The 22,113-nt window shown below is 35.0% G+C and overlaps 4 protein-coding genes across 4 annotated transcripts; all 4 read left to right on the top strand.

Moving 5' to 3' along the window:
• The first annotated feature begins 1,479 nt into the window (after nucleotides 1-1,479).
• Nucleotides 1,480-4,246, top strand: LOC105181407 (modular serine protease). Its single transcript, XM_011138149.3, has 5 exons — nucleotides 1,480-1,597; nucleotides 2,199-2,396; nucleotides 2,471-2,772; nucleotides 3,176-3,362; nucleotides 3,629-4,246. The coding sequence occupies exons 1-5, from the start codon at nucleotides 1,540-1,542 to the stop codon at nucleotides 3,808-3,810; spliced, it is 927 nt and encodes a 308-aa protein (XP_011136451.1). The 5' UTR covers nucleotides 1,480-1,539; the 3' UTR covers nucleotides 3,811-4,246.
• A 965-nt stretch (nucleotides 4,247-5,211) lies between these two features.
• LOC105181405 (modular serine protease-like) lies at nucleotides 5,212-10,229 on the top strand. Its single transcript, XM_011138148.3, has 5 exons — nucleotides 5,212-6,335; nucleotides 6,958-7,155; nucleotides 7,235-7,533; nucleotides 7,949-8,105; nucleotides 8,372-10,229. The coding sequence occupies exons 1-5, from the start codon at nucleotides 6,167-6,169 to the stop codon at nucleotides 8,560-8,562; spliced, it is 1,014 nt and encodes a 337-aa protein (XP_011136450.3). The 5' UTR covers nucleotides 5,212-6,166; the 3' UTR covers nucleotides 8,563-10,229.
• A 2,026-nt stretch (nucleotides 10,230-12,255) lies between these two features.
• Nucleotides 12,256-17,759, top strand: LOC105181402 (modular serine protease-like). The gene is made up of 9 exons (XM_019840563.2): nucleotides 12,256-12,369; nucleotides 13,986-14,058; nucleotides 14,329-14,433; nucleotides 14,646-14,863; nucleotides 15,055-15,270; nucleotides 16,116-16,280; nucleotides 16,355-16,641; nucleotides 17,034-17,196; nucleotides 17,456-17,759. The coding sequence occupies exons 1-9, from the start codon at nucleotides 12,297-12,299 to the stop codon at nucleotides 17,641-17,643; spliced, it is 1,488 nt and encodes a 495-aa protein (XP_019696122.2). The 5' UTR covers nucleotides 12,256-12,296; the 3' UTR covers nucleotides 17,644-17,759.
• A 1,503-nt stretch (nucleotides 17,760-19,262) lies between these two features.
• On the top strand, nucleotides 19,263-21,774 carry LOC105181403 (modular serine protease). Its single transcript, XM_025297940.1, has 5 exons — nucleotides 19,263-19,375; nucleotides 19,916-20,113; nucleotides 20,188-20,483; nucleotides 20,884-21,040; nucleotides 21,296-21,774. Exons 1-5 carry the CDS (start codon nucleotides 19,318-19,320, stop codon nucleotides 21,475-21,477), a joined length of 891 nt encoding a protein of 296 aa, XP_025153725.1. The 5' UTR covers nucleotides 19,263-19,317; the 3' UTR covers nucleotides 21,478-21,774.
• The last annotated feature ends 339 nt before the right edge of the window (nucleotides 21,775-22,113 follow it).

Below are 22,113 nucleotides of genomic sequence, written 5' to 3'. Positions count from 1 at the left end.
TAAGTTTAGAAGAATATGTGTATATACATCTATATACGCGTGCGTGCGCCCAAATATACATATATTCATTCGGGTTAGAGATGTGAGAACTATTCGAATTCGAATCGAATCGAATACGATGATACGAGATGATTGTGAGTTGGCAATGGATAATGAGGTAATAATATAACAAGATAATGAAAGGATAGCTGTTACTACTGATGGTGCACGATTACGTTTCATTGTTATAAAGCCGAGAAAAACGCGTTTCCAATTCCTTAGTATTCGGTCGATATAAATGTGATGAAAATAATCGGACGATTATCAGATTCAAACCTCCGCAATGGAGATGGCGGTAGCGGTCTCTATACCTCGGACGGATTCTGGTATCTTCGTGGTGTCCTCAGTGTCAGATACTGGAATATCGATGGTTGTGCTAACAACTCATACGTTGGATTTACCCACATCGATTATTTTCTTGATTGAATTCGCAAGGCTTACGACAGTGCGTAAACGTAGAGGGACATCGATTCGATGAGGCACGAAATATGTAACCGGCATCGTATCGAGTTTATAATTATGCGAGATTAATGGATGTGATGTATGAATGACATAACAATGACAAAAGCCTGAGAACCATTGCATTGCGTCTTTCGCTAAACTTCAGCAATGTCGAAATAGAGAGAGGCGTGTAAACGGGAAAGAAGATTCGGAGATTTTCGTGATTGAATTCACTTTACATTATATACTGAATTTATATACATTATATACTGAATTTATATACATTATATACTGAATAAATACTTCAGTTGAACAATATATCCTCTTCTTTATCTCCTTTGTATATCCAACCGCTGGACTATCACTTTCGATTTTTGCAGCTTTCTATTCTACATTTTGATATAAATATATTTACAAATAGAATGCTCAACATACGTAGAATGCTTCAAGTTTAAAAAAAACGTGTGTAGATACATTTATATACGCGTGCGTGCGTTCAAATACACATACATTCGAGTATTTATGTGTATATACACATCGATATGTTTTCTCATTATACTGCATGATGTACGGAAATCCCAATTTTGAACGGCTGTAGCTCGGAAATTGTTCATTACATCAGGTCTAGTGACACTTTTGATTACACTTAAGAACTATCATATAGCAAATTTTTAAAAAATATAAGCAAAAACTGTTTCCCATAAGGATTCTACGGGGTTATAATATTATATGTTATAACGAGTTATAACATTATGTGTTATAACGAGTTATAACATTATGTGTTATAACGAGTTATAATATCGGACTGTCTAGTTGATGGATTTAAATCGAAAAACGTCAATCGAATGAGGAAAGTATTATTTCTCGATCTAGTAGTGTGGTTTTCCTTAAGTTATCTTCTGTAAGCACCAATTATGGCCGCTATTGATCAATTAATTCGTGATTCACCATGATATATATAAGGCGATTTTCTGCACGAAGGCCTCAATATTCGCGTATTCACGGCAGTTTCTCGCTGATTTCGAGAGAGAAAATCGCTTTGTGCGAAAGTCTGCAGATATGAATACGCGCGCTGCATTGTCGATAGTTCTGTCGCTGCTTATTTTACTACCATCATGTGAGTTACTTAATATTATTATTATTATTGAATGTGCGATGATGTACGTCCGTTAAATTCACGTTACTTACACGTTGATCTCCTCCCCATTTATTTGCGTTTAAAATAAAAATAAAAGTAGATACGTGAGAAATTTGAAACGCACATATAAAAAAATTGATGGCATTAGTCAGAATATGAAGATAAATTCATCGATTTAAAATTAATTAGGACGTAAAAAAATATGAATACAATAATCAGATTATTTGATGCAATATGAACTACCCAGAATTTTGATTAAGTTAACCAGATTTTGGTTGCATAGGTCCTGTGAAAGATAATTAGATAAATTTATATGAATGAAACCACAAAGTTATGTTCGTATTTTTGACCAGAGAATTTCTTTACCTTTTTAATTGAATTTCTTTCATATGATATTAGTATTTTCTTTCCAATTTCCAAACCAATTCCAAATCATTCAAATACCTTGATCATGTACTTAATTACCCTATTAAAATTTTCTCACCACATGAACCGTCCTAAAGTTCTTCTATTTATGTATATGATAGAGCGACCTTCACAGATTAATCGATAGCATGCACGCAAAAATTTACATTTTCAGCGTTCGCAGAAGCTAATCATTCCGCTGAAGTAGAATGCGGCAAATACACGAGATACGACAGAGAGCTAATTGAGAATGGAGGCAAGGTTATATCGACGGTGTTCCCTTGGCATGTCCTTATCTACTTAAAAAAAAGGGACATGACATACATTCAGATATGCGGTGGTTCTCTCATCCGCAACAATCTCGTCGTCTCAGGTGAGTTATTGAGCGGACAAATTTCTCCCTTATCTTGCTTTTAATCTTTCTCCTTTTCTTCTCTTCATTCACAGCGGCTCATTGCTTCTATGACGAGGACTCAAGACACGTTAAAAATGCATCGAGTTTCGTTGTGGCAGCCGGCAAGCGTTATCGTGCCTGGGATGCCGATCAGCAGTACAGTCAGAAGTCATTGGTGGAGAGCATCGAAGTGAAAGATAGATATTTGGGCCTGGCAGGTAACTTTATTATGGACATAGCCCTACTGAAGCTGAACACGCCGTTTGAGCTAAATATGCTGGTACATCCCATCTGCATCGATTGGGAAAGGGAAAACTTGTACGAGAGAGATCCGTTGCAATCGCAACTTAGCAAGGTAATGATAGCAAGTATCAATCGTACAAAAGCCGATTTCGCTATTGGGCGAATTCATGCAGTTTACTTAACGTGAGGATGCTTTTTGCAGCCGGACACGAGTATCGCGCATATAGGACGTTAATCGTTGTTAAATACATCATAATGACGCAATTTCGAATCGAACTTTAGTTATGCGCATGTCGACGTGTGTCATTACGTCATATCAATATTACCTAAGCGTGTCATACGTCTATTACGTTTACACACTCATGTTCGTAAATCATAAGGGTACATTTGTATCTAAATGCACCGGTTATCTAATTTTCGCGAAATACAGAACGAAAGTCTATTGTCAAAGAGAGAAAAATGGGAATTAAATATAAAATGAGGACAAATAAGTGAGTTCAGGGTCGTAATTTCAGATGGTTTCATGGAGTAAAATCATCAAAGACGAATCTAATCAGAGACGAATCATCAAAGACGAATCTAATCAGACTTTACACGAAATTGACATGCCGTACGTGACGTACATGCAATGCAAGGCTGAAAGCCCTAGAGATGTTCATAGATTTCTCACGGTGGACAAGTTCTGCGCAGGCCGTTTGAATGGTGAGTATTTATCAGCGCAAATAATTGTGTTAGTTTCATTTGTATTTATTTTGACTCGTTTGAACTTTCACAAAGTTGATACGAGATAATTATGAGTTGGCAATAAATAATGAAGTAATAATTTGACAAGATAATGGAAGAATAGCTATTACCACTGATGGTGCGCGATGATCTTTCATTGTTATAAAGTCATGGAAAACGCGCGTGTCCAATTATTTAGTATTTGGTCCATATAAATGTGATGAAAATAATTAAATAATTATCAGATTCGAGCACCTGTAATGGAGATGGCGGTAGTGGCCTGTATATTAAGAAGGGAGAAGTTTGGTATCTTCGCGGTATCGCCAGTGTCAAATTCGGGGCTTTCGATGAATGCAACTCATACAGTGGATTCACCAACATCAATTTCTTCTATGATTGGATTCGCAAGGCTTACGACAGTGCATAAACGTGTAGAAGGACGTCGGTTGTCCGATGCATAACATATGTAACCGGCATCGTATTGAGTTTATAATTTTGCGAGATGAATGAGTATGAATGACATAACAGTGACAAAAACTTAAAAAGTAACCATTGCACTGCGTTTTTTGTTAAATATTCTTATACCGCTATATATTCCTTATTGCTTTATACTTCTATACTGCAATATCGTAATCAGGTGATAGAGGGGCGTAAACGGAAAAGTGGGTTGGAGGATTTTCGTGATTGAATTCTGTAATAGTATGTATTGAATAACTACCTAAGTTGAACGACATATCCTTTTTTTATCTTCTTTGCATACACAATCGCTGGATTGTCACTTACGTTCTTTGTAACTTTTTACTCTGTATATGTACTATGATATGGGTACAAATTTTTGAAAAATATAACAAATTTTTAAAAAATTTAGCCGAAAGCTATTTTTCATAAGAATTCTGCGGGATTCATTGTGCACAACGTGACTTCGGAGAATACATCGTTTTTTGCATAAATGGTAATCCTTTAGTTAGTAAAATAAATATAAAATAAATGTGTTTTGTATATTTTAACATTTCATTCACATTATGTATTTTTAATGTCAAACTTGATTAAGGCCAAGAATGCAGTCCGGTTTCTCACTGTTTTCATATTCCATTTCAATTTCTACCGTTTGATATTTATCTAATATTGTTAAGAGATAATCAACAAGTCAAAGCCACTTTCAATAAGTTTCTCTTACTTTATCATGTGCATTGATTCACCTTTCTTTTTTTGTTAACATCTCAAGATTTTACATGTTTGTTGCAAGATAGTTACACACGGCAGTTGTATCTTGAATTTACAAATATCCTGAATATATAGGCTGCCTAGTATCTTTTGGAAACGAAAAATTGTGAAGGTTAATCAGATCAAACTGAGAAGAAAAGTTATGTACCATTTTGTAAAAATCACAATAGTTACTAAATTATTAATGATTGAAAATGGCCATATCTCTGAGGCTCTTTTAATTGAATAACTTGAAAATTTGCGTACTTATTTGCAAAATGATAAAGGACCTTTTTGCATAGAATAACCTAATCTATAGTTATATGATTATTATGTCTAGCAATAGATATGAGTATATTGAACTTTGAACCCTGAATCTTGAACCTGTCGCTTAGCACAAGCCATCATATAATCGTTATTAGGTCATTCTGAACAAAAAAATCCTTTATACTTTTGCAAATAAGTACGCAAACTTTCAAGTTATCAGTTAAAAGATCTCCTTGATATGATCTCCTTCATATCATTTTCAATCATTAACTTAATAACTATTGCGATTTTTACAAAATGATACTTGGCTTTCCTTCTCAGTTTGATCTAATTAATCTTCACACAATGTATTCGTTTCCAAAAAATCTCGGACATCCTGTATATGAAAGAGAATAAAAAAAATACTCAAGCATATTGGGCTGCATGATATTGGTCACAGAAACGTAAAGTTGATGAAAGAACGTAAGGTTGTTAGAAATATAAAAATAAAAATGATCCATCATCTATTCAGGAAAAATAGCTTGGTTAAATTAACGCATTGTATTCCATTGGAACAAGTTTTAGATGACCATGACAACATCAAAGAGAACAGTAATATATACGAGTGTGAATGCACTTATGCAATATTATTGTTGCACTTAACGGGATTAAGTTGTCACGATTCTTCTCAACGCCAACAGTCATGATACAAGAACATGAACAGTGACCGAGATAATAGCTACATTTTGAGCAGATAAGTTATTTAAATTTTTTAATTGTATGCAACATTGACTTATTATTTATTGATTATTCAAGATAAAGCGGACTATCCTGTAGTAGTATTAGGCTAGAACGATAGTTTTATATATTAATGTTTAAAAAGAAGTTTATATAATTAGGAAAATGTTCGATTGAGTGAATTAGTTTTCTGGTGAAATATAAACGATACAGAAATTCCAACTTAAAAAACCAAGATTTTATTTAAGTTAACCAGAAATCTTGATAATTTATACAATACTACAATTCGATAATTATAATCGGAACTTCGGCGAACTATCGTTCGCATTTTATTAGGAAGTTGTTTCATTTGATCAAACATTTTTCTCCGTGTAGTAATCTTATATTGAATATTAACGACATGGTTATTATGCCGAACCTGGCGCGGAATGTTATCGGTCTGTGTAGTTGATGCATTTGAATTGAAAAACGCTAGTCGAAAGAGGAAAACATTGTCTCTCGATCTATTAATGTTGTTTTCCTTAAGATCTCTTCTGGCATTGATAGCTGTTTTGATCGTTGTTGATTAATTAATTCGTCGTGATTCATCATGGTACATGCAAGGGGATCTTTTACACGAAGGTGTTAATCGAGCCTCAATATGGTATCCGCGGCAGTTTCTCGCTGACTTCGAGAGTGAAAATCGCTTTGCGGAAGAGACTGCAGATATGAAGACGCGCGCTGCATTGTCGATAGTTCTGTCGTTGCTCGTTTTACTATCGTCATGTGAGTAGCTTGTTATTATTATTACTATTTAATATGCGATAACATGCGTCCGATATGTCAAATTCATGTCACTCATGATCTCTTCTTCATTTATTTGCGTTTAAAATAAAAATAAAAATAAAAGTAGACACATGAGAAATTTGAGACGCACATATAAAAAAATTGATTGCATTAATCAGGATATGAAGCTAAATTAACCAATTTGAAATTAATCAGGATATAAGGAAATATGAATATATTAATTAGATTATTTGGTGCAATATGTACTATCCAGAATTTTGATGAAGTTAATTAGACAATTTTGGTGACAATTATGGGTTCTGGAAAAGATAATTGAATAAATTAATATGAGTAAAACAACAAAATTATGTTTATATTTTTGACCAGCAAATTTCTTACTTTTTTAATTGAATTTCTTCCATATGGTATTGTTTTCAACACCATATGGTAGTGTTTCCTTTTCAAATCCAAATGTTACTCAAATATTTTGTAGCCATGTTTTTCATTATTTTATTAAAATTTGTTCACCAAATCAATCGTGCTAAAGTTCTTCTATTCATATATACGATAACGACGTTCACAAATTAATCGATAGCATGCGCGCAAAAATTTACATTTTCAGCGTCTGCACAAACTGAACGTCCTGTTGAAGTAGAATGTGGCAAATACACGAAACACGACGGAAAGCTAATTGTAAATGGAGTAGAGGTTAAACCGGAAGTGTTCCCTTGGCATGTCCTTATCTATTTTAAAAAAAAGGACATGTCATACATTGATATATGTGGTGGTTCTCTCATCCGCAACAGTCTCGTCGTCTCAGGTGAGCGGACTTATTGAGCGGACAAATTTCTTCCTTATCTTGCTTTTAATCTTTCTTCTTTTCTTCTCTTCATTCACAGCGGCTCATTGCTTCTATGACGAGGACTCAAGAAACATTAAAAATGCATCGAGTTTCGTTGTGGCAGCTGGCAAGCGTTATCGTGCCTGGGATGCCGACGAGCAGTACAGTCAGAAGTCGTTGGTGGAGAGTATCGAAGTGGACGACTTATACTTGGGCCTGGCAGGTAACTTTGCTATGGACATAGCCCTACTGAAGCTGAACACGCCGTTTGAGCTAAATATGCTGGTATATCCCATCTGCATCGATTGGGCAATCTTGTACGAGAAAGATCTGTTGCAATCGGAACAACTTAGCAAGGTAATGATAGCAAGTATCAAACGTACAAAAGCCGATTTCGTTTGAGCATATTGGTATTCATGCAGTTTATTTAACGTGAGGATACTTTTTTGCAGCCGGACACGAGTATCGCGCATATAGGATGCGCGTTCGCGTGTTGTTAAATAATGACGCAATTCAAATTAAACTTTAGTCATGCACATGTCGACGTGTGTCGTTATGTCATATCAATGTTACCTAATCGTGTTACGTGTCTTATTCGTTTACATGCCCGTGCTTATAAATCATAAGGATACATCTGTATTTAAATACATGGATTATCTAATTTTCGGGAAAGACACGACGAAGGTCCCAGCGTGTCGTCGCCGAAAGAGAGAAAAATGGAAATTAAATGTGAAGAGAGGACAAATATATGCATTCATCGTCGTAATTTCAGATGGTCATATGGAATAAAAACATCAACGATGAATCTAACCAGACTATGTATGAAATTGACATGCCGTACGTGATGTACAACCAATGCGTGGCTGAGAGCCCTATAAATCTTCGCAAATTTATTACGCTGGATAAGTTCTGCGCAGGCCGTTTGAACGGTGAGTGTCTATCTGTGTAAATGATTGCGGTAGATTCATTCGTGCTTGTTATGTCTCGTTTGAACTTTCACAAGGTTGATGCGAGATAATTGTGAGTTGACAATGGATAATGAGGTAATAATATAACAAGATAATGAAAAGATAACTGTTACCACTAATGGTGCGCGATTACGTTTCATTGTTATAAAGCCGAGAAAAAGGCGCGTTTTCAATTCCTTAGTATTTGGTCAATATAAATGTGATGAAAATAATCGGACGATTATCAGATTCAAGCGTCTGCAATCAAGATGGAGGTAGCGGCCTATATGTCCAGAAGGAAGGAGTTTGGTATCTTCGTGGTATCGCCAGTGTTAAATACGGGAATATCGAACGTTGCGCTTACGACAAATCATACGTTGGATTTACTTACGTCAATTATTTCCGTGATTGGATTCGCGAAGGTTACGACAGTGCGTAAATGTGTAGAGGGACGTCGGTTGTCCGATGCACGAAATATGTAGCCAGCATCATTGAGCTCGCAATAATATGAGACGAATGGACGTGATGTGTAGACGAGATAATATCAGAGACAAAAGTTTAAAAAGTGACGATTGTATATGCGTTTTTATATACATACATACATACATACACACGAACACGCACACACGATATACCTGCAATATCGTTTGACGTGGAAGTGGAGAAATGAAGATATAAAGATTTTCGCTATTGTATATTCTGATCTTTAAATTGCAGATTAAATAAATAGTTAAGCTGAGTTACGTCCGTGAGAAATCTCGCGTAATTGAAAATCTGACGAAATATGATTACTAATATTTGACAAATATTCACTTCGGTTCACGTCAGCAGAATTCCGAACCAACCATTGTTTCCTAACTCATCCCTGAGCAACTTAATCCTTAGATGTAAATATCGATTTTTTCTTTCCTAGAAGGGTAATTGCTGCGTTTTTCCGTGGAAGCTATTGCATTTTCTGTTAGAGCGTTATTGTCGGTTTCCGGTCCGACAAAGCGGCTGAGTTTTTTCGTTTTTTTTGTTAGAAAGATTTGCTGAATTATTTCAGTCAGGCGTTTTCCTTTATATATCTTAAATATCTTTTAATAACTTCCTTCTTCGGGGCAATAATTTTCTTTGAAGACGAACCGGCCGGTCAATCTCGCATATTGTTACATGACGCGACTAGCCTTTGATCCTCAAGAATCTATGCCTTTTCCGCGTCTCTTCATAAATTTTATTCGCGTACCAACTCTAACTAAACCTAATAAAATCTAACGAAACACGGGTAAACCTTGAAATCTCCTTATTGCCATCTGCATCCCATCCCCTGCAATATTTATCTTCGGGATACTGCAACGCATCCTTAAACCTTACCTCCGAAATATCTTCACGGTACAGTCCTATGACTATATTTGGGCATAAAATTTAAATTGCCAATGCAACTCTTCGAACCCTACCTTCCCATCCGAGCTGACGACTTGAGTGAAACCAAAAAGCTTCTGCAGTTCTCGACATACCCGCGATTTGGATAGATCTTTTCTCGGTTCTATCACGAAATACCAGCCGTTTGTTAATAATCTTCCACCTCTATTTCATCGCGAATCCTGCGTAACGAACAGTAATCTGTTAAAACCGTGGTGCCTAATACTCGAAGTTTAGTGAATAAGTGTGATCAAGTGATTAAAATTCAACCCCAACCGCAGCAGCCTAAGAAGCCAACCTCCTATAGAAACTAGTTTATGCGACTCGTTCTATTCAGGCCCTTTTGTTGTTTCGTCACCTCTATTAAGGCAGTATCTTAACCCTCCAGGTCAGTGAGTCCTTTCTTTTCTTTTTCCTTACTTAATTATAATTTCGATTTGTTGCCGTCGAGAGGGAAATCTTGCTCTTCTCTTTGTTTCTTCTTTGGATCCTTTTTCCTTCCTCACCATCGAATTCCCTATTTTTCACTATGTGGTACACACTCTATTACACAACACACATGCTATTGACCGTTTGTTATAAACATGTATAATTTTATACTGATTATGCGAACCTATTGTATAGACCCGCGTTCCTGCAATATTTGTTAAAGTCATTTTAAATTTGCTCTTAATTGAACTTCAATAAAATGTGCCATTAATTTTCTATAATTTATATTAATTTTACGTTATAATTACCCCCTTTCCAATTCATCCCCGGTTCCAACTATCAACTCGCGGTCCAATTCCAGGTAAAGAGATTTAGTTCTTTGACCTAAAAGTGGACGTATCCATGAAGTTAGCACGACGTTTTGCGAATTGATAAAACATAAACATTGTTCCAATAGCATTTTTCATTGTTCTATTGTTCTTCAAAAAATGAAAAAGATTTTCTGCATGTATAATACCAAAAAATTGAAAATGTGTCGTGCTAACTTCACGTTCCAGTACGACAATTCTCCCTCTGAAGTACAAGAAGACGACAAATATTATGACATCTGACGACTCTTCTAGCTAGTTCTATGCAAGTATAGTATAAATATAGCACTTCAGAACAAAATGTCAAGAACTGTCCAGCACTGTAGTCCAGCACTGTAGCAATTATAGTCAGCACAACGCATCTTAATTTTCGACTTTTTGGACAGTTCTTGGCATTTTGTTCTGAAATGCTATATTTACACTAAACTTGCATAGAACTAGCTAGAACAATCGGTAGATGTCACAATATTTGTTCTTGTACTTTAGAAAGAGGAGTGTCGTGCTGGAACGCCAAGTCAGCACGATATTTTTTAATTTTCGATATCTTGGTCAATTTTTGACATTTTGTTCTGAAATGTTAGATTTACACTAAACTTGCATAGAATTAGCTAAAACAATCGGCATATGTCATAATATTTGTCACCCTTTTGTATTTTAAAAGGAGGAGTGTCGTGTTGGAACGCCAAATTAGCACGACACATCTTAATTTTCGATTTTTTGGTATTATACATGCGGAACATTTTTTCATTTTTTGAAGAACAATAGAACAATGAAAAGTGCTACTGGAATGTTTATTGTTCACTAATTTGCAAAATGTCGTGTTAACTTCACAGACACAAAGTGGATCACCTGTCGCACGTCGCAATCGGAGTAAACGGGCCCCTCTAGTCTTTGACTTGCATCGCATACGCAAGTACATACGTGCGGGACTCACAATCGTGAGTACACGTTGTGTCCTCTTCTAGGACATAACAACTACATGATATACTTTTTTCCTTAATTCCTGCATGATATACTTTTTTCCTTAATTCCTGTCTCATTATTCATTTGTCGACTCCGATTTTTTCCTTATGGGCAGACTACTTTATGCGTTAAGTGATGAGGACATTTTCTTAAAAATGATAATTCTTTCGTCGACAAATCATCATGTTCACTATATGAATATTTTATTCGTTCATGTTATATATTGTATTTTCAATGTCAGTTGTGATCAAGTGTAAGTACGCGGTTATGCCTCACGTGCTGCTTTCCTGCTTTCCTATTCCGTATCTTATTATCAAATGATATTCATTAAGTATTGCCAATAAACAGTCAACAAGACGAAACAATTTTCAATGAGATCGTAGCTACAGAGCTCGTTCCATAGCATTATGCTGATTAGCCTATCCACTTTCATTACTGTCTCAAAATTTCAATTTTCAATTGTTTGAAAAATGCTAGAGAAATATTTTGTTCAACTTGACTCACTCTATCTTTACGCTGTGAGTGTGCTTTGAGTTTTCGGACATTCTCAACACATATGAAGGAGAATAAAATTATATAAGTATGCTGAGACGCGCGATATCGGCTTTATTGAAAGCATTGATGTAAATTTAAAAAATGTGTTTTCATCGATCTACATATTGTCAACATTGTCAACACTGAAACATCGAAATTTCATCTTCAAGGTTATACAATTATCACGCAACATTTCGCAATCATTGATGTTCATAATTTTTATTACCATAACATTATTTGTTATATTTTGACATTGGTCGTAAATTTTTCTACAAGTGGCTATTATCAAATTTATAATGTCGTTCAACTTTCATTCAAGTTTTTTTCCGCAATCAATATGCCAAGTTAATTGGTGCTGAATCATCGTAAGATAAACTGGTTAACCTTCCAGGTATAAAGTTAGACCTCGATGTGAAACTCGCGTTCAGTTTCTCGTTGACTAGGTAGTAGCTATTTTCCTGTAAACGTTTCTGTTATTATGAACGCATATTCTGTATTGACAGTATTAACAATAATGATAGTTCCGTTGTTGCTGGGCTTATTGTCATTCTGTGAGTATACATAATACTTTTCAGTTCATGCCGCTACTTATTTTCCTGATAGAACGGTTGCGCTTCGTAGATCGAATTCGTGTGAAAAATTGTCAGTAGAATGCTGAAATTTGATATTGTGTGTTTATAGCATTTAATCACATCGTGATTTGATGCGTTTCTGTGTCGCGAGCATTCGGTCACGTCGTCCTTCAAGTAATGACATTAAAAATAATGTGCCGAGGAATACATTTCTTATAATTTTATAATGCAATGTTCTACGTCCAAATAACATCACTCAGCTACTTCTTCATTTATTCCCATTTAAAATCCAAATAGAATGTATGAAAATTTTCAAGCGCACGTGGAAAAAAATTGCTATATTAATCAAATGTATGGATATATTAATCAGATTGTTTAGTAAAATATAAATATAGAGAGTTGTTATTGTTTTAATATTAAATACAATTATAATATAATAATTCTTATAAAATATAGAATTTTTTAATGATTCTTATAATAGAATGTAGATTTATATGATTATAAAATAGATATTATAATAGATTGTATATATATTATGTATGATATTATAATCGATATTATAATTCTTATAATAGAATATAGAATAGAAAATTGGGAATACCAAACAAAATTGATTATATGCGATTCAGTTAAGATAATCAGGCAAATTGGATACATGATTACGTAGATAAGGTAATTAGGCAGATTTGGTTGAACAAATCAAATTGTATTCATAATTATAACGATAGATTTACTTACATTTTTAACTGAATTTGTTTTGTAAGTTAATGAATGTTTCGTGTTAGCGCATAATGATTTTTACATGAAATTAATCATTGGAATGATCGATGTTCTTGAAAAACTCGTTTACCCTAATGGAATTTGGTCATGGAACCTTTGCTTCGCCAGTTATATCTAACTTATGTGCTACTTCTTATATTAATAGACGTTATATATTACTTATATATGTGAGCAGGAGAGGATTTGATGAGATCTGTAAGGATAATTAGTTGTAGAAGCCAAGACTCGGGAGTTACATATATAAAGTACTTAATAATAATTGATTTTCTTAATCAATCGTGCGTTAATTTCAACTAATAATAAAGTTATATTTTCCTTTAAACGAATTTTGTCTGTTTTTGTAATAGCCGAATTATTATATTTCTAATTAAGTTTTTAGTTAAACTTACGATTAACTTAAACTTAACCTACTTACTAAAATTTGGCAAAATCATTAGGCTACTTTTTTTGCGTGCAAATTTCTGATTTGAGGATTAATATATTAATATATCAATGTATATAGCTGATATTATATCTAAATATTTTGATTGAATATCTGCATATTTGATTAAAATAATTTTAGATAGGGACATAGTTCAGTAGGGACATAAGTTAGGCACTTATGTCCTTACTGAGCCATCAACCAATAATCCTTTAGGATTAAACGATAACTTTTCTACAGGCAGTATAAACATAAAGAAACTATCTAAAAATAGAAACAAAACAGAAACATTGTTTCAGTTCATTATGTTCAGTTACAGTACTAGCCAAAATAATTATCTAACCAAAATAATTATTAAACGATCTATTTATAAGTTTTCTTTTAAAAAATATAGATCTTACCGACGCGTGTGTTAATGATAGTATACCGGGAATAAACAAAACACAACAGCATCGTGAACAGTGTAGGTACGCACAATTGCTTTACGCTACAAATAATATATTATTAGTTTTTATTTAATAACATACGACGGATAGATGTTGTTAATGCTAGATAGAAAGGAGTTTAAGGCCCATATTCTGAACTCTTTTTTAACACTAAAAGTGATTCTATAAGTAGCTTACAGCCAATTAGGAGGTTAATAAGCCACTTTTACAGTCACTTTTAACAATAAAACCAGTTCAGAATATAAGCCTAAGTGTACCCAACGAAAACATTTAATTATTATATTTAAATAGAGACGATGAGTTCCTCTGTGGAAGCAACGAATGCGTACCGTCTAATGTCAAATGCGATAAGAAATCTGATTGTAACGATTCCAGCGATGAGGCATTCTGTAATATGTAAGTTAAATATTTCCTTGTCACAATTTTCTATACACACACACACATGCAATTTCCACTAAACCACCAATGACTAATCATCACTGGGGTTTTACACTCTTCAGATCTAGTAGCTAGATCTACTCTAATATTAGATTTAATAGTACTTTTATTTCCTATTGATTACTATACCTGAATCGATAATTTTTACGCATGCATTCGCGGAAATTTAGAGAGGAAAATCAAGAAAACGGTTGCGCATTACCTGAGCAACCGACAGGTGGACGTTATAAGTTGGAAGGATGTGACGAGTTATGCCGTAAACAGTCTGGCGACATTGTTCCGCAGCACAGTATTCTCACTTATACCTGTAATGACGGTTACATGTTGAACAGCAGCAATACTACTATTTGTCTCAACAATATATGGGACTATCAGGTCTCTTGTCTCAGTGAGTCTCTCTTGACAATAAGTCTTCGCAACAAATGGCTATATAATGTGTTTCGATATAAGATAATTAATAAGAATACATTGTCGCATAATTATTAAAATTAATGTTTTTACAAAAAAGCGACGTTCTCTTTATTTAAACGACAGATGGTAAGATTTATGGCTTACCTGGTCCGATGTTTATCTCCGCAGAAATTTGCCCGCCGTTGAACAGCACCAGCGTAGACATTTCCTGCAACTATCGAGGAGAAGAGGTGTCTTGTAGCGAGCCTATACTGCCTGGAACACAAGTCACGCTGGCCTGCAAACAATTTTATACATTACCTTCAAGAATTGATCCAGATTACAGGATGATGGAGTGTCTCGATGATGGTTCTTGGAATCGTACCATTTTTTACTGTATGCCAGGTGAAAATTATTTATCCATTTATCATTATTCAGATACAAGACATTAACAGCAAAGTCTCGACAAATTAGACAATGTCCATGTATACGTGCTGTCACTTATTAAAAATTTTCGTACTACTGTACTCGTTAAACAATTAAAAAGACATCATATTTATTTAGAAATTCATTACCGAAATGACGTATGCTCAATTATCCCTTGACCATATGACATATAACATATGACCATCTAACGTGGACACCTGTGACCATCTATCCCTCATAGAATATTTTTAATATTTCGTTATTATTGACGTCCCATGAATTTCTTTTTACAAAAACTTTTTTGTACCTAAAACATTATCCTCTACTGAATGTGTTAATATATTGTTGACCATTTATTGCATTAAAACAGATGTGCTATTTCCAACTAAAAAAACTGTCCATCTATCCCGGACGTACTCTAATATGAACTACTCAGAATTTTGATTAAGTTAACTAGACTAGTAATTTTGGTTGCACATGGATGCTGGGAAAGATAATTGGATAAATTAATATGAGTTACTCAAACAATAAAATTATGTTTATATTTTCGATCAAAAAATTTCTTACTTTTTAACTGAGTTTCTTTCATATGGTACTAATGTTTCCTTTTCAATTCCAAACGTTACTCAAATATTTCGTACATCTTTAATTACCTTATTACTTTATTAAAATTACTTTATTAAAATTTCTTCAGCAGATAAATCATGCTAAAGTTCTTCTACTCATATATATGAGAGAACGACGTTCACAGATTACGGTAGCATGCGCGCAAAAATTTACATTATCAACGTTCGCACAAGCTAATAATCGTTCTGTTGAAGTAGAATGCGGCAAATATATGGGACACGACGAAAAGCTAATCGTAAATGGAGTCGAGGTTAAATCGGAGGTGTTCCCTTGGCATGTCCTTATCTACTTTAAAGAAAAGAACATGACATACATTCAGATATGCAGTGGTTCTCTCATCCGCAACAATCTCGTCATCTCAGGTAAATTATTGAGCGAACCAATTTCTCCCTTATTTTGCTTTTAATCTTTCTCCTTTTCTTCTCTTCATTCACAGCGGCTCATTGCTTCTATGACGAGGATTCAAGAAACATTCAAAATGCATCGAGTTTCGTTGTGGCAGCCGGCAAACGTTATCGCGCCTGGGATGCCGACGAGCAGTACAGTCAGAAGTCGTTGGTGGAGAGTATCGAATTGGACGATCAGCACTGGGGTGAATACTTCATGGACGTAGCTCTATTAAAGCTGAAAACGCCACTTGAACTAAACATGCTGGTGCGTCCCATTTGCATCGATCGGGAATACAAATTTGGAGATATAGTGCTGCAACGGGGACTTGGCAAGGTAACGACAGCAAGCATCAATCGTGCAAAAGCCGATTCTGCTATTAGCCGTTTATTCAAGGATACTTTTATAGCTAGACACGAGTACCGCGTATATAAAAAGCTAATTGTTTTTAAATACATCATAATGACGCGATTTCGAATTAAACTTTAGTCATGCGCATGTCGACGTATGTCGTTACGTTGTATCAATGTTACCTAATTGTATCACATGTTTCGTTTACACACCGTGCTCATAAATCATAAAGGATACATTTGTATTTAAATGCATCGGTTATTTAATTTTTGCGAAATATACGACGAAGGTCCCAGCGTTTCGTCGCTAAAAGAGAGACAAATGGAAATTAAATGTAAAGAGAGGACAAATATATGGATTCATGGTCGTAATTTCAGATGGTTGTATGGAATAAAAACATCAACGACCAATATAACCAGACTATGTACGAAGTTGAGATGCTGTATATGCCGAACAAGCAATGTGTGGCTAAAAGCCCTATAGATCTTCGCAACTTTAGTGACAGAAGATGGGATAGGTACTGCGCAGGCCGTTTGAACGGTGAGTGTCTATCCGCGCAAATGATTTGCGGTAAATTCGTCCGTGCTTGTTATGTCTTATTTGAATTTTCACAAGGTTGTTGCGAGATAATTGTGCGTTAACAATGGATAATGAAGTAATAATATAACAAGATAACGAAAAGATAGCTATTACCACTGATGATGCGCGATTACGTTTTATTGTTATAAAGCTGAGAAAAATGCGTGTTTCCAATTCCTTAGTATTCGGTCGATATAAATGTCATAAAAATAATTATCAGATTCAAACGTCTGCAATGAAGATGGCGGTAGCGGCCTGTATGTACAGATAGAAGAAGTTTGGTATCTTCATGGTGTTGTCAGTGACAAATACGGGAATATCGATCGTTGCGCTTACAATAACTCATACGTTGGATTTACTGGCATCGGTTACTTCGTCCATCACATCGTCGAGATTCCCGAGACTTAAGATAGTGCGTAAACGTGTACAAGGACATCGGTTGTCCGAAGCACGAGATATGTAACCGGCATCATATCGAGCTTGCAATTATGTGAAATGAATGAACGTGACGTATGAATGACATACATTAACAGTGACAAAAGCCTAAGAAGCAACTATTGTATTGAATCTTTCGTTACATACTCCGGCAATGTGGAAATGGAGAGAGGCGCTCAAATGGGAAAGAAGAATCGAAGATTTCCGTGATTGAATTCACTTTAATGTTATATATTAAATAAATACCTAAGTTGAATGATATATTATTTTCTTTATCTCCTATGTATACACAATCGCTCGATTGTCACCTCCGATTTTTGCAGCTTTCTATTCTATAGATGTACTTTGATATGAGTACACCTGCAAACAGAATCTTCAACATGGAACGCTACAAGTTTACAAGAATATGTGTATATACATTTATATACGTCTGTGTGTAGATCGCAGGTTAGATCGCAGATTAGATTAGATCATTCTGAACAAAAAAGTCTTTTACCATTTTGCAAATAAGTACGTAAATTTTCAAGTTATCAATTAAGATTTTCTTGGTATGGTCATTTTCAATCATTAATAATTTAATAACTATTGCGATTTTTGCAAAATGACTTTTCTTTACAGTTTGATCTGATTAATCCTCACAATTTTTCGTTTCCAAAACATTCCGGACACCTTGTATATGAAAGAAAATAAAAGAAAAATCTCAAGCATACTGGACTGCGCGATATTGATGTTCCTAGAAACGTAAAGTTGATGTGAGATTGTTAGAAATATGAAAATAAAGTTCCATTGATCCATCATCTATACAGGAAAAATAGCCAGGTTAAATTAACGCGTTGTGTTCGATTAAAACAAGTTTTAGATGACTATGGCAACATCAAAATGAACAGTAATATATAGGAGTGTGAATGCGATATTGTTCTATTTAACAGGATTAAGTTGTCACGATTCTTCTCAACACCAACAGTCATGATACAAAAACATCAACAATGACCGGAATAATAATTACATTTTGCAAATAAATTATTAGAATTTTTTAATTGCACGCGACATTGATTTAGTATTTATTGATTATTCAAAATAGAGGGAACAATCTTGTAGCGTTATATTGGTCAGAATGATAGCTTTATATTAACGAAAGGAGTCTAGAAAGGAGTTTTGTATAATTAGGAAAGTGTTTGGATAAGCGAATTAGTTTTCTGGTCTCAATCTTGGTAATTCACGAGTTCTAATAATTTCAGCCGGAATTTAAATATCATTCATATTTGAATCAGAAAATTGTTTCATTCGATCAAATATTTTCTTCCTTGCAGTAATTTTATATTGAATGTTATACTGAACGACTTGGCTATTATTGCAGACCTTGTGCGAAACGGGTTATCATGTCGGCCTTGATGCACTTGAATTGAAAAATATCAATCGAATGACAAAAGCATTATCTTTCTCGACAGTAGTATCGTTTCCCCAAGATTTTCTCCGGCATGTATATCAATCCTCTTCGTTACTGATCAATTAATTCATCATGACTCATCGTGATACATGCCGGCTGACCTTCTGCACGAAAGTGTTGATCGAGCCTCAGTATAGTATCCGCGGTAGTTTCTCGCTGACTTCGAGAGCGAAAGTCGTTTTGTGGAAGAGTCTGCAGGCATGAAGACGCACTCTGCATTGTCGACAGTTCTGTCGCTGCTAGCTTTACTACCGTTGTGTGAGTAACTTAATATTATTATTATTTAATATGCGATGACATATGTCTGATACGTCAAAATCACGTCACTCCCATGTTGATCTCTTCTTCATTTATTTGCATTTAAAATAAAAATAGAAATGGATATATGAAAAATTTCTGACGTACATCTAAAAAATTGATTACATTAATTAGAATATGAAGATAAATTAATTGATTAAAAATTAATCAGAATATAAGGAAATATGAATATATTAATAAGATTATTTGGCAAAAAACAAACTACCCAGAGTTTATAAATTTATACGAATGAAACAACAAAATTATATATGTTTATGTTTTCAAGTTTCTTACTGTTTGAACTGAATTTGTTTTATACAGTATTGGTGTTTTATTTCCTATTCCAAATCAAATCATTCAGATATTTTGGCGATATACTTAAATACCTTATTAAAATTTTTCCATCGGATGAATCGTGCTAAAGTTCTTCTGCTCATATATATGATAGAACGACGTTAACAGATTAATTGATAGCACGTACACAAAAATTTAAATTTTCAGTGTCTGCACAAGCTGATCGTCCCATTGAAGTAGAATGCGGCAAATCCACGAGGCACGATGGGAAACTAATTGTTAATGGAGTGGAGGCTAAAGCGGGGATGTTTCCATGGCACGTTGTCATCTACTTTAGAGAAAAAGACATGACATATATACCGATATGTGGTGGTTCTCTTATCCGCAACAATCTTGTCGTCTCAGGTGAGTCATTAAGCGTATAAATTAATCTCTCATCTCACTTTTAATTTCTTTCCTTTTCTTCGCTGCATCAACAGTGGCTCATTGTTTTGAGCAAGTCTTGAACAACGTTAACAATGCGTCGAGTTACGCTGTGGTAGCCGGCAAGCATTATCGTGCCTGGAATGCCGACGAGCAGTACAGTCAGAAGTCGTTGGTGGAGAATATCGAAGTTGGCGAAAGATACTTGGGGTTGATTGGTAACTATGCCAGTGACATAGCTCTGCTGAAGCTGAAAACGCCGTTTGAGCTAAATATGCTGGTGCGTCCTATTTGCATCGATTGGGAAATCATATATGAGAGAGCATTGTTGCAACCGGGACAACTTGGCAAGGTAACGATAGCAAGTATCAATCGTGCAAAAACCGATTTTGCTATTGAGCGTTATCATGCCGTTTATCCAACGCGAGGATGCTTTTGCAGTCGGACACGAATGTCGTGCATGTAGAAAGCTAATCGTTGTTAAATCATAATGATTTCGAATTAAACTTTAGTGATGCGCATATCGATGTGTGTGTCATGTTGTGTCAACGTAATCATGTCACATGTCTATTTTGTTTACATGCCCGTGCTTGTAAATGAGGATATATGAGGATATATTTGTATCTAAATGTACCGGTTATCTAATTTTCGCTAAATACAGAACAAAGGTTCCGGCACGTCGTCAAAGAGAGAAAAATGGAAATTAAGTGTAAAGAGAAGACAAACATGTGGGTTCATTGTCGTAATTTTAGATGGTGACATGGAATGAAAACATCAACGACGAATCTAACCAGACTATGTACGAAGTTGTCATGCAGTACGTGCCGAATAAGCAATGTGTGGCTGAGAGTCCTATAGATTTTCGCAGGTTTATTACGCAGGATAAGTTCTGCGCAGGCCGTTTGAACGGTGAGTGTGTATCTACGCAAATAATTGTAGTAGATTCATTTGTGCTTGTTATGTCACGTCTGAACTTTCGTAAGGCGATTGTGAGTTGACAGTAGATGATGCGATAATAATATAACAAGATAATGAAATAATTTCTACCATCAATGATGGCGCGTGATTACGCTCCGCTGTTATAAAATCGAGAAAGACACATATGCGCAATTCCTTAATATTTCGTTGATATAAAGACGATGAAAATAATTGGAGGATTGTCAGATTCAAGCATCTTCATTGGACAAAGCGGTAATGGCCTGTACATCCACAAGAATGGGACTTGGTATCTTCGTGGCATCGCCAGCATTAGATACGGGAATGTAGACGATAACAACTCATACATTGGATTCACCTACATCAGTCACTTCCGTGATTGGATTCACGAGGCTTACGACAGTGCGTAAACGTGTAGAGGGACGTCGGTTGTACGATGCACGAAATATGTAGCCAGCATCATCGAGTTTGCAATAACGTGAGACGAATGGATGTGACATATGGAGATAATATCAGCGACAAAAGTTTAAAAAGTGACGATTGTATATGCGTTTTTATATACATACATACATACACACGAACACGCACACACGACATACCTGCAATATCGATTGACAGAAGTGGAGAAATGATGACACAAAAATTTTCGCTATTGTATGTTCTCGTCTTTAAGTTGCAGATTAAATAAATAGTTAAGCTGCATGATATACTTTTATCCTTAATTCCTGTGTCACTACTCATTCGTCGACTCCGAATTTTTTCTTATGGGCAAACCACTTTATGCATCAAGCGATGACGACATTGTATTTTCTTAAAAATGGTAATTCTTTCGTCGATAAATCATCGTATTTGCTATATAAATATTTTATTCGTTCATGCTGTACATTTTCAATGTCAGTTACGATCAAGTGTAAGTACGCGGTCATGCTCTACGCGCTGCCTTCCTATTCCCTCTCTTATTGTCAAATGATATTTATTAAGTATTGCCAATAAACAATCAACAAGACGAAACAATTTTCAATGAGGTCATAGCTGCAGAGCTCGTT

Source organism: Harpegnathos saltator, unplaced genomic scaffold, assembly GCF_003227715.2.
Source record: "Harpegnathos saltator strain DR-91 unplaced genomic scaffold, Hsal_v8.6 scaffold2, whole genome shotgun sequence".
NCBI classification, from domain to species: domain Eukaryota; kingdom Metazoa; phylum Arthropoda; class Insecta; order Hymenoptera; family Formicidae; genus Harpegnathos; species Harpegnathos saltator.
This window is presented reverse-complemented; position numbering and strand designations above follow the sequence as displayed.

Excerpts from the sequence above, each read along its gene's own strand:
- LOC105181407 (XM_011138149.3), top strand. The coding sequence starts at position 1,540 with ATGAATACGCGCGCTGCATTGTCGATAGTTCTGTCGCTGCTTATTTTA. Across the intron at positions 1,598-2,198 it reads GCTTATTTTACTACCATCAT|CGTTCGCAGAAGCTAATCAT; the intron begins GTGAGTTACTTA and ends TTACATTTTCAG. Across the intron at positions 3,363-3,628 it reads CTGCGCAGGCCGTTTGAATG|ATTCGAGCACCTGTAATGGA; the intron begins GTGAGTATTTAT and ends AATAATTATCAG.
- LOC105181405 (XM_011138148.3), top strand. The coding sequence starts at position 6,167 with ATGCAAGGGGATCTTTTACACGAAGGTGTTAATCGAGCCTCAATATGG. Across the intron at positions 7,156-7,234 it reads CAACAGTCTCGTCGTCTCAG|CGGCTCATTGCTTCTATGAC; the intron begins GTGAGCGGACTT and ends CTTCATTCACAG. Across the intron at positions 7,534-7,948 it reads AATCGGAACAACTTAGCAAG|ATGGTCATATGGAATAAAAA; the intron begins GTAATGATAGCA and ends TCGTAATTTCAG.
- LOC105181402 (XM_019840563.2), top strand. The coding sequence starts at position 12,297 with ATGAACGCATATTCTGTATTGACAGTATTAACAATAATGATAGTTCCG. Across the intron at positions 14,864-15,054 it reads CTATCAGGTCTCTTGTCTCA|AAATTTGCCCGCCGTTGAAC; the intron begins GTGAGTCTCTCT and ends TTATCTCCGCAG. Across the intron at positions 16,642-17,033 it reads TGCAACGGGGACTTGGCAAG|ATGGTTGTATGGAATAAAAA; the intron begins GTAACGACAGCA and ends TCGTAATTTCAG.
- LOC105181403 (XM_025297940.1), top strand. The coding sequence starts at position 19,318 with ATGAAGACGCACTCTGCATTGTCGACAGTTCTGTCGCTGCTAGCTTTA. Across the intron at positions 20,114-20,187 it reads CAACAATCTTGTCGTCTCAG|TGGCTCATTGTTTTGAGCAA; the intron begins GTGAGTCATTAA and ends CTGCATCAACAG. Across the intron at positions 21,041-21,295 it reads CTGCGCAGGCCGTTTGAACG|ATTCAAGCATCTTCATTGGA; the intron begins GTGAGTGTGTAT and ends GAGGATTGTCAG.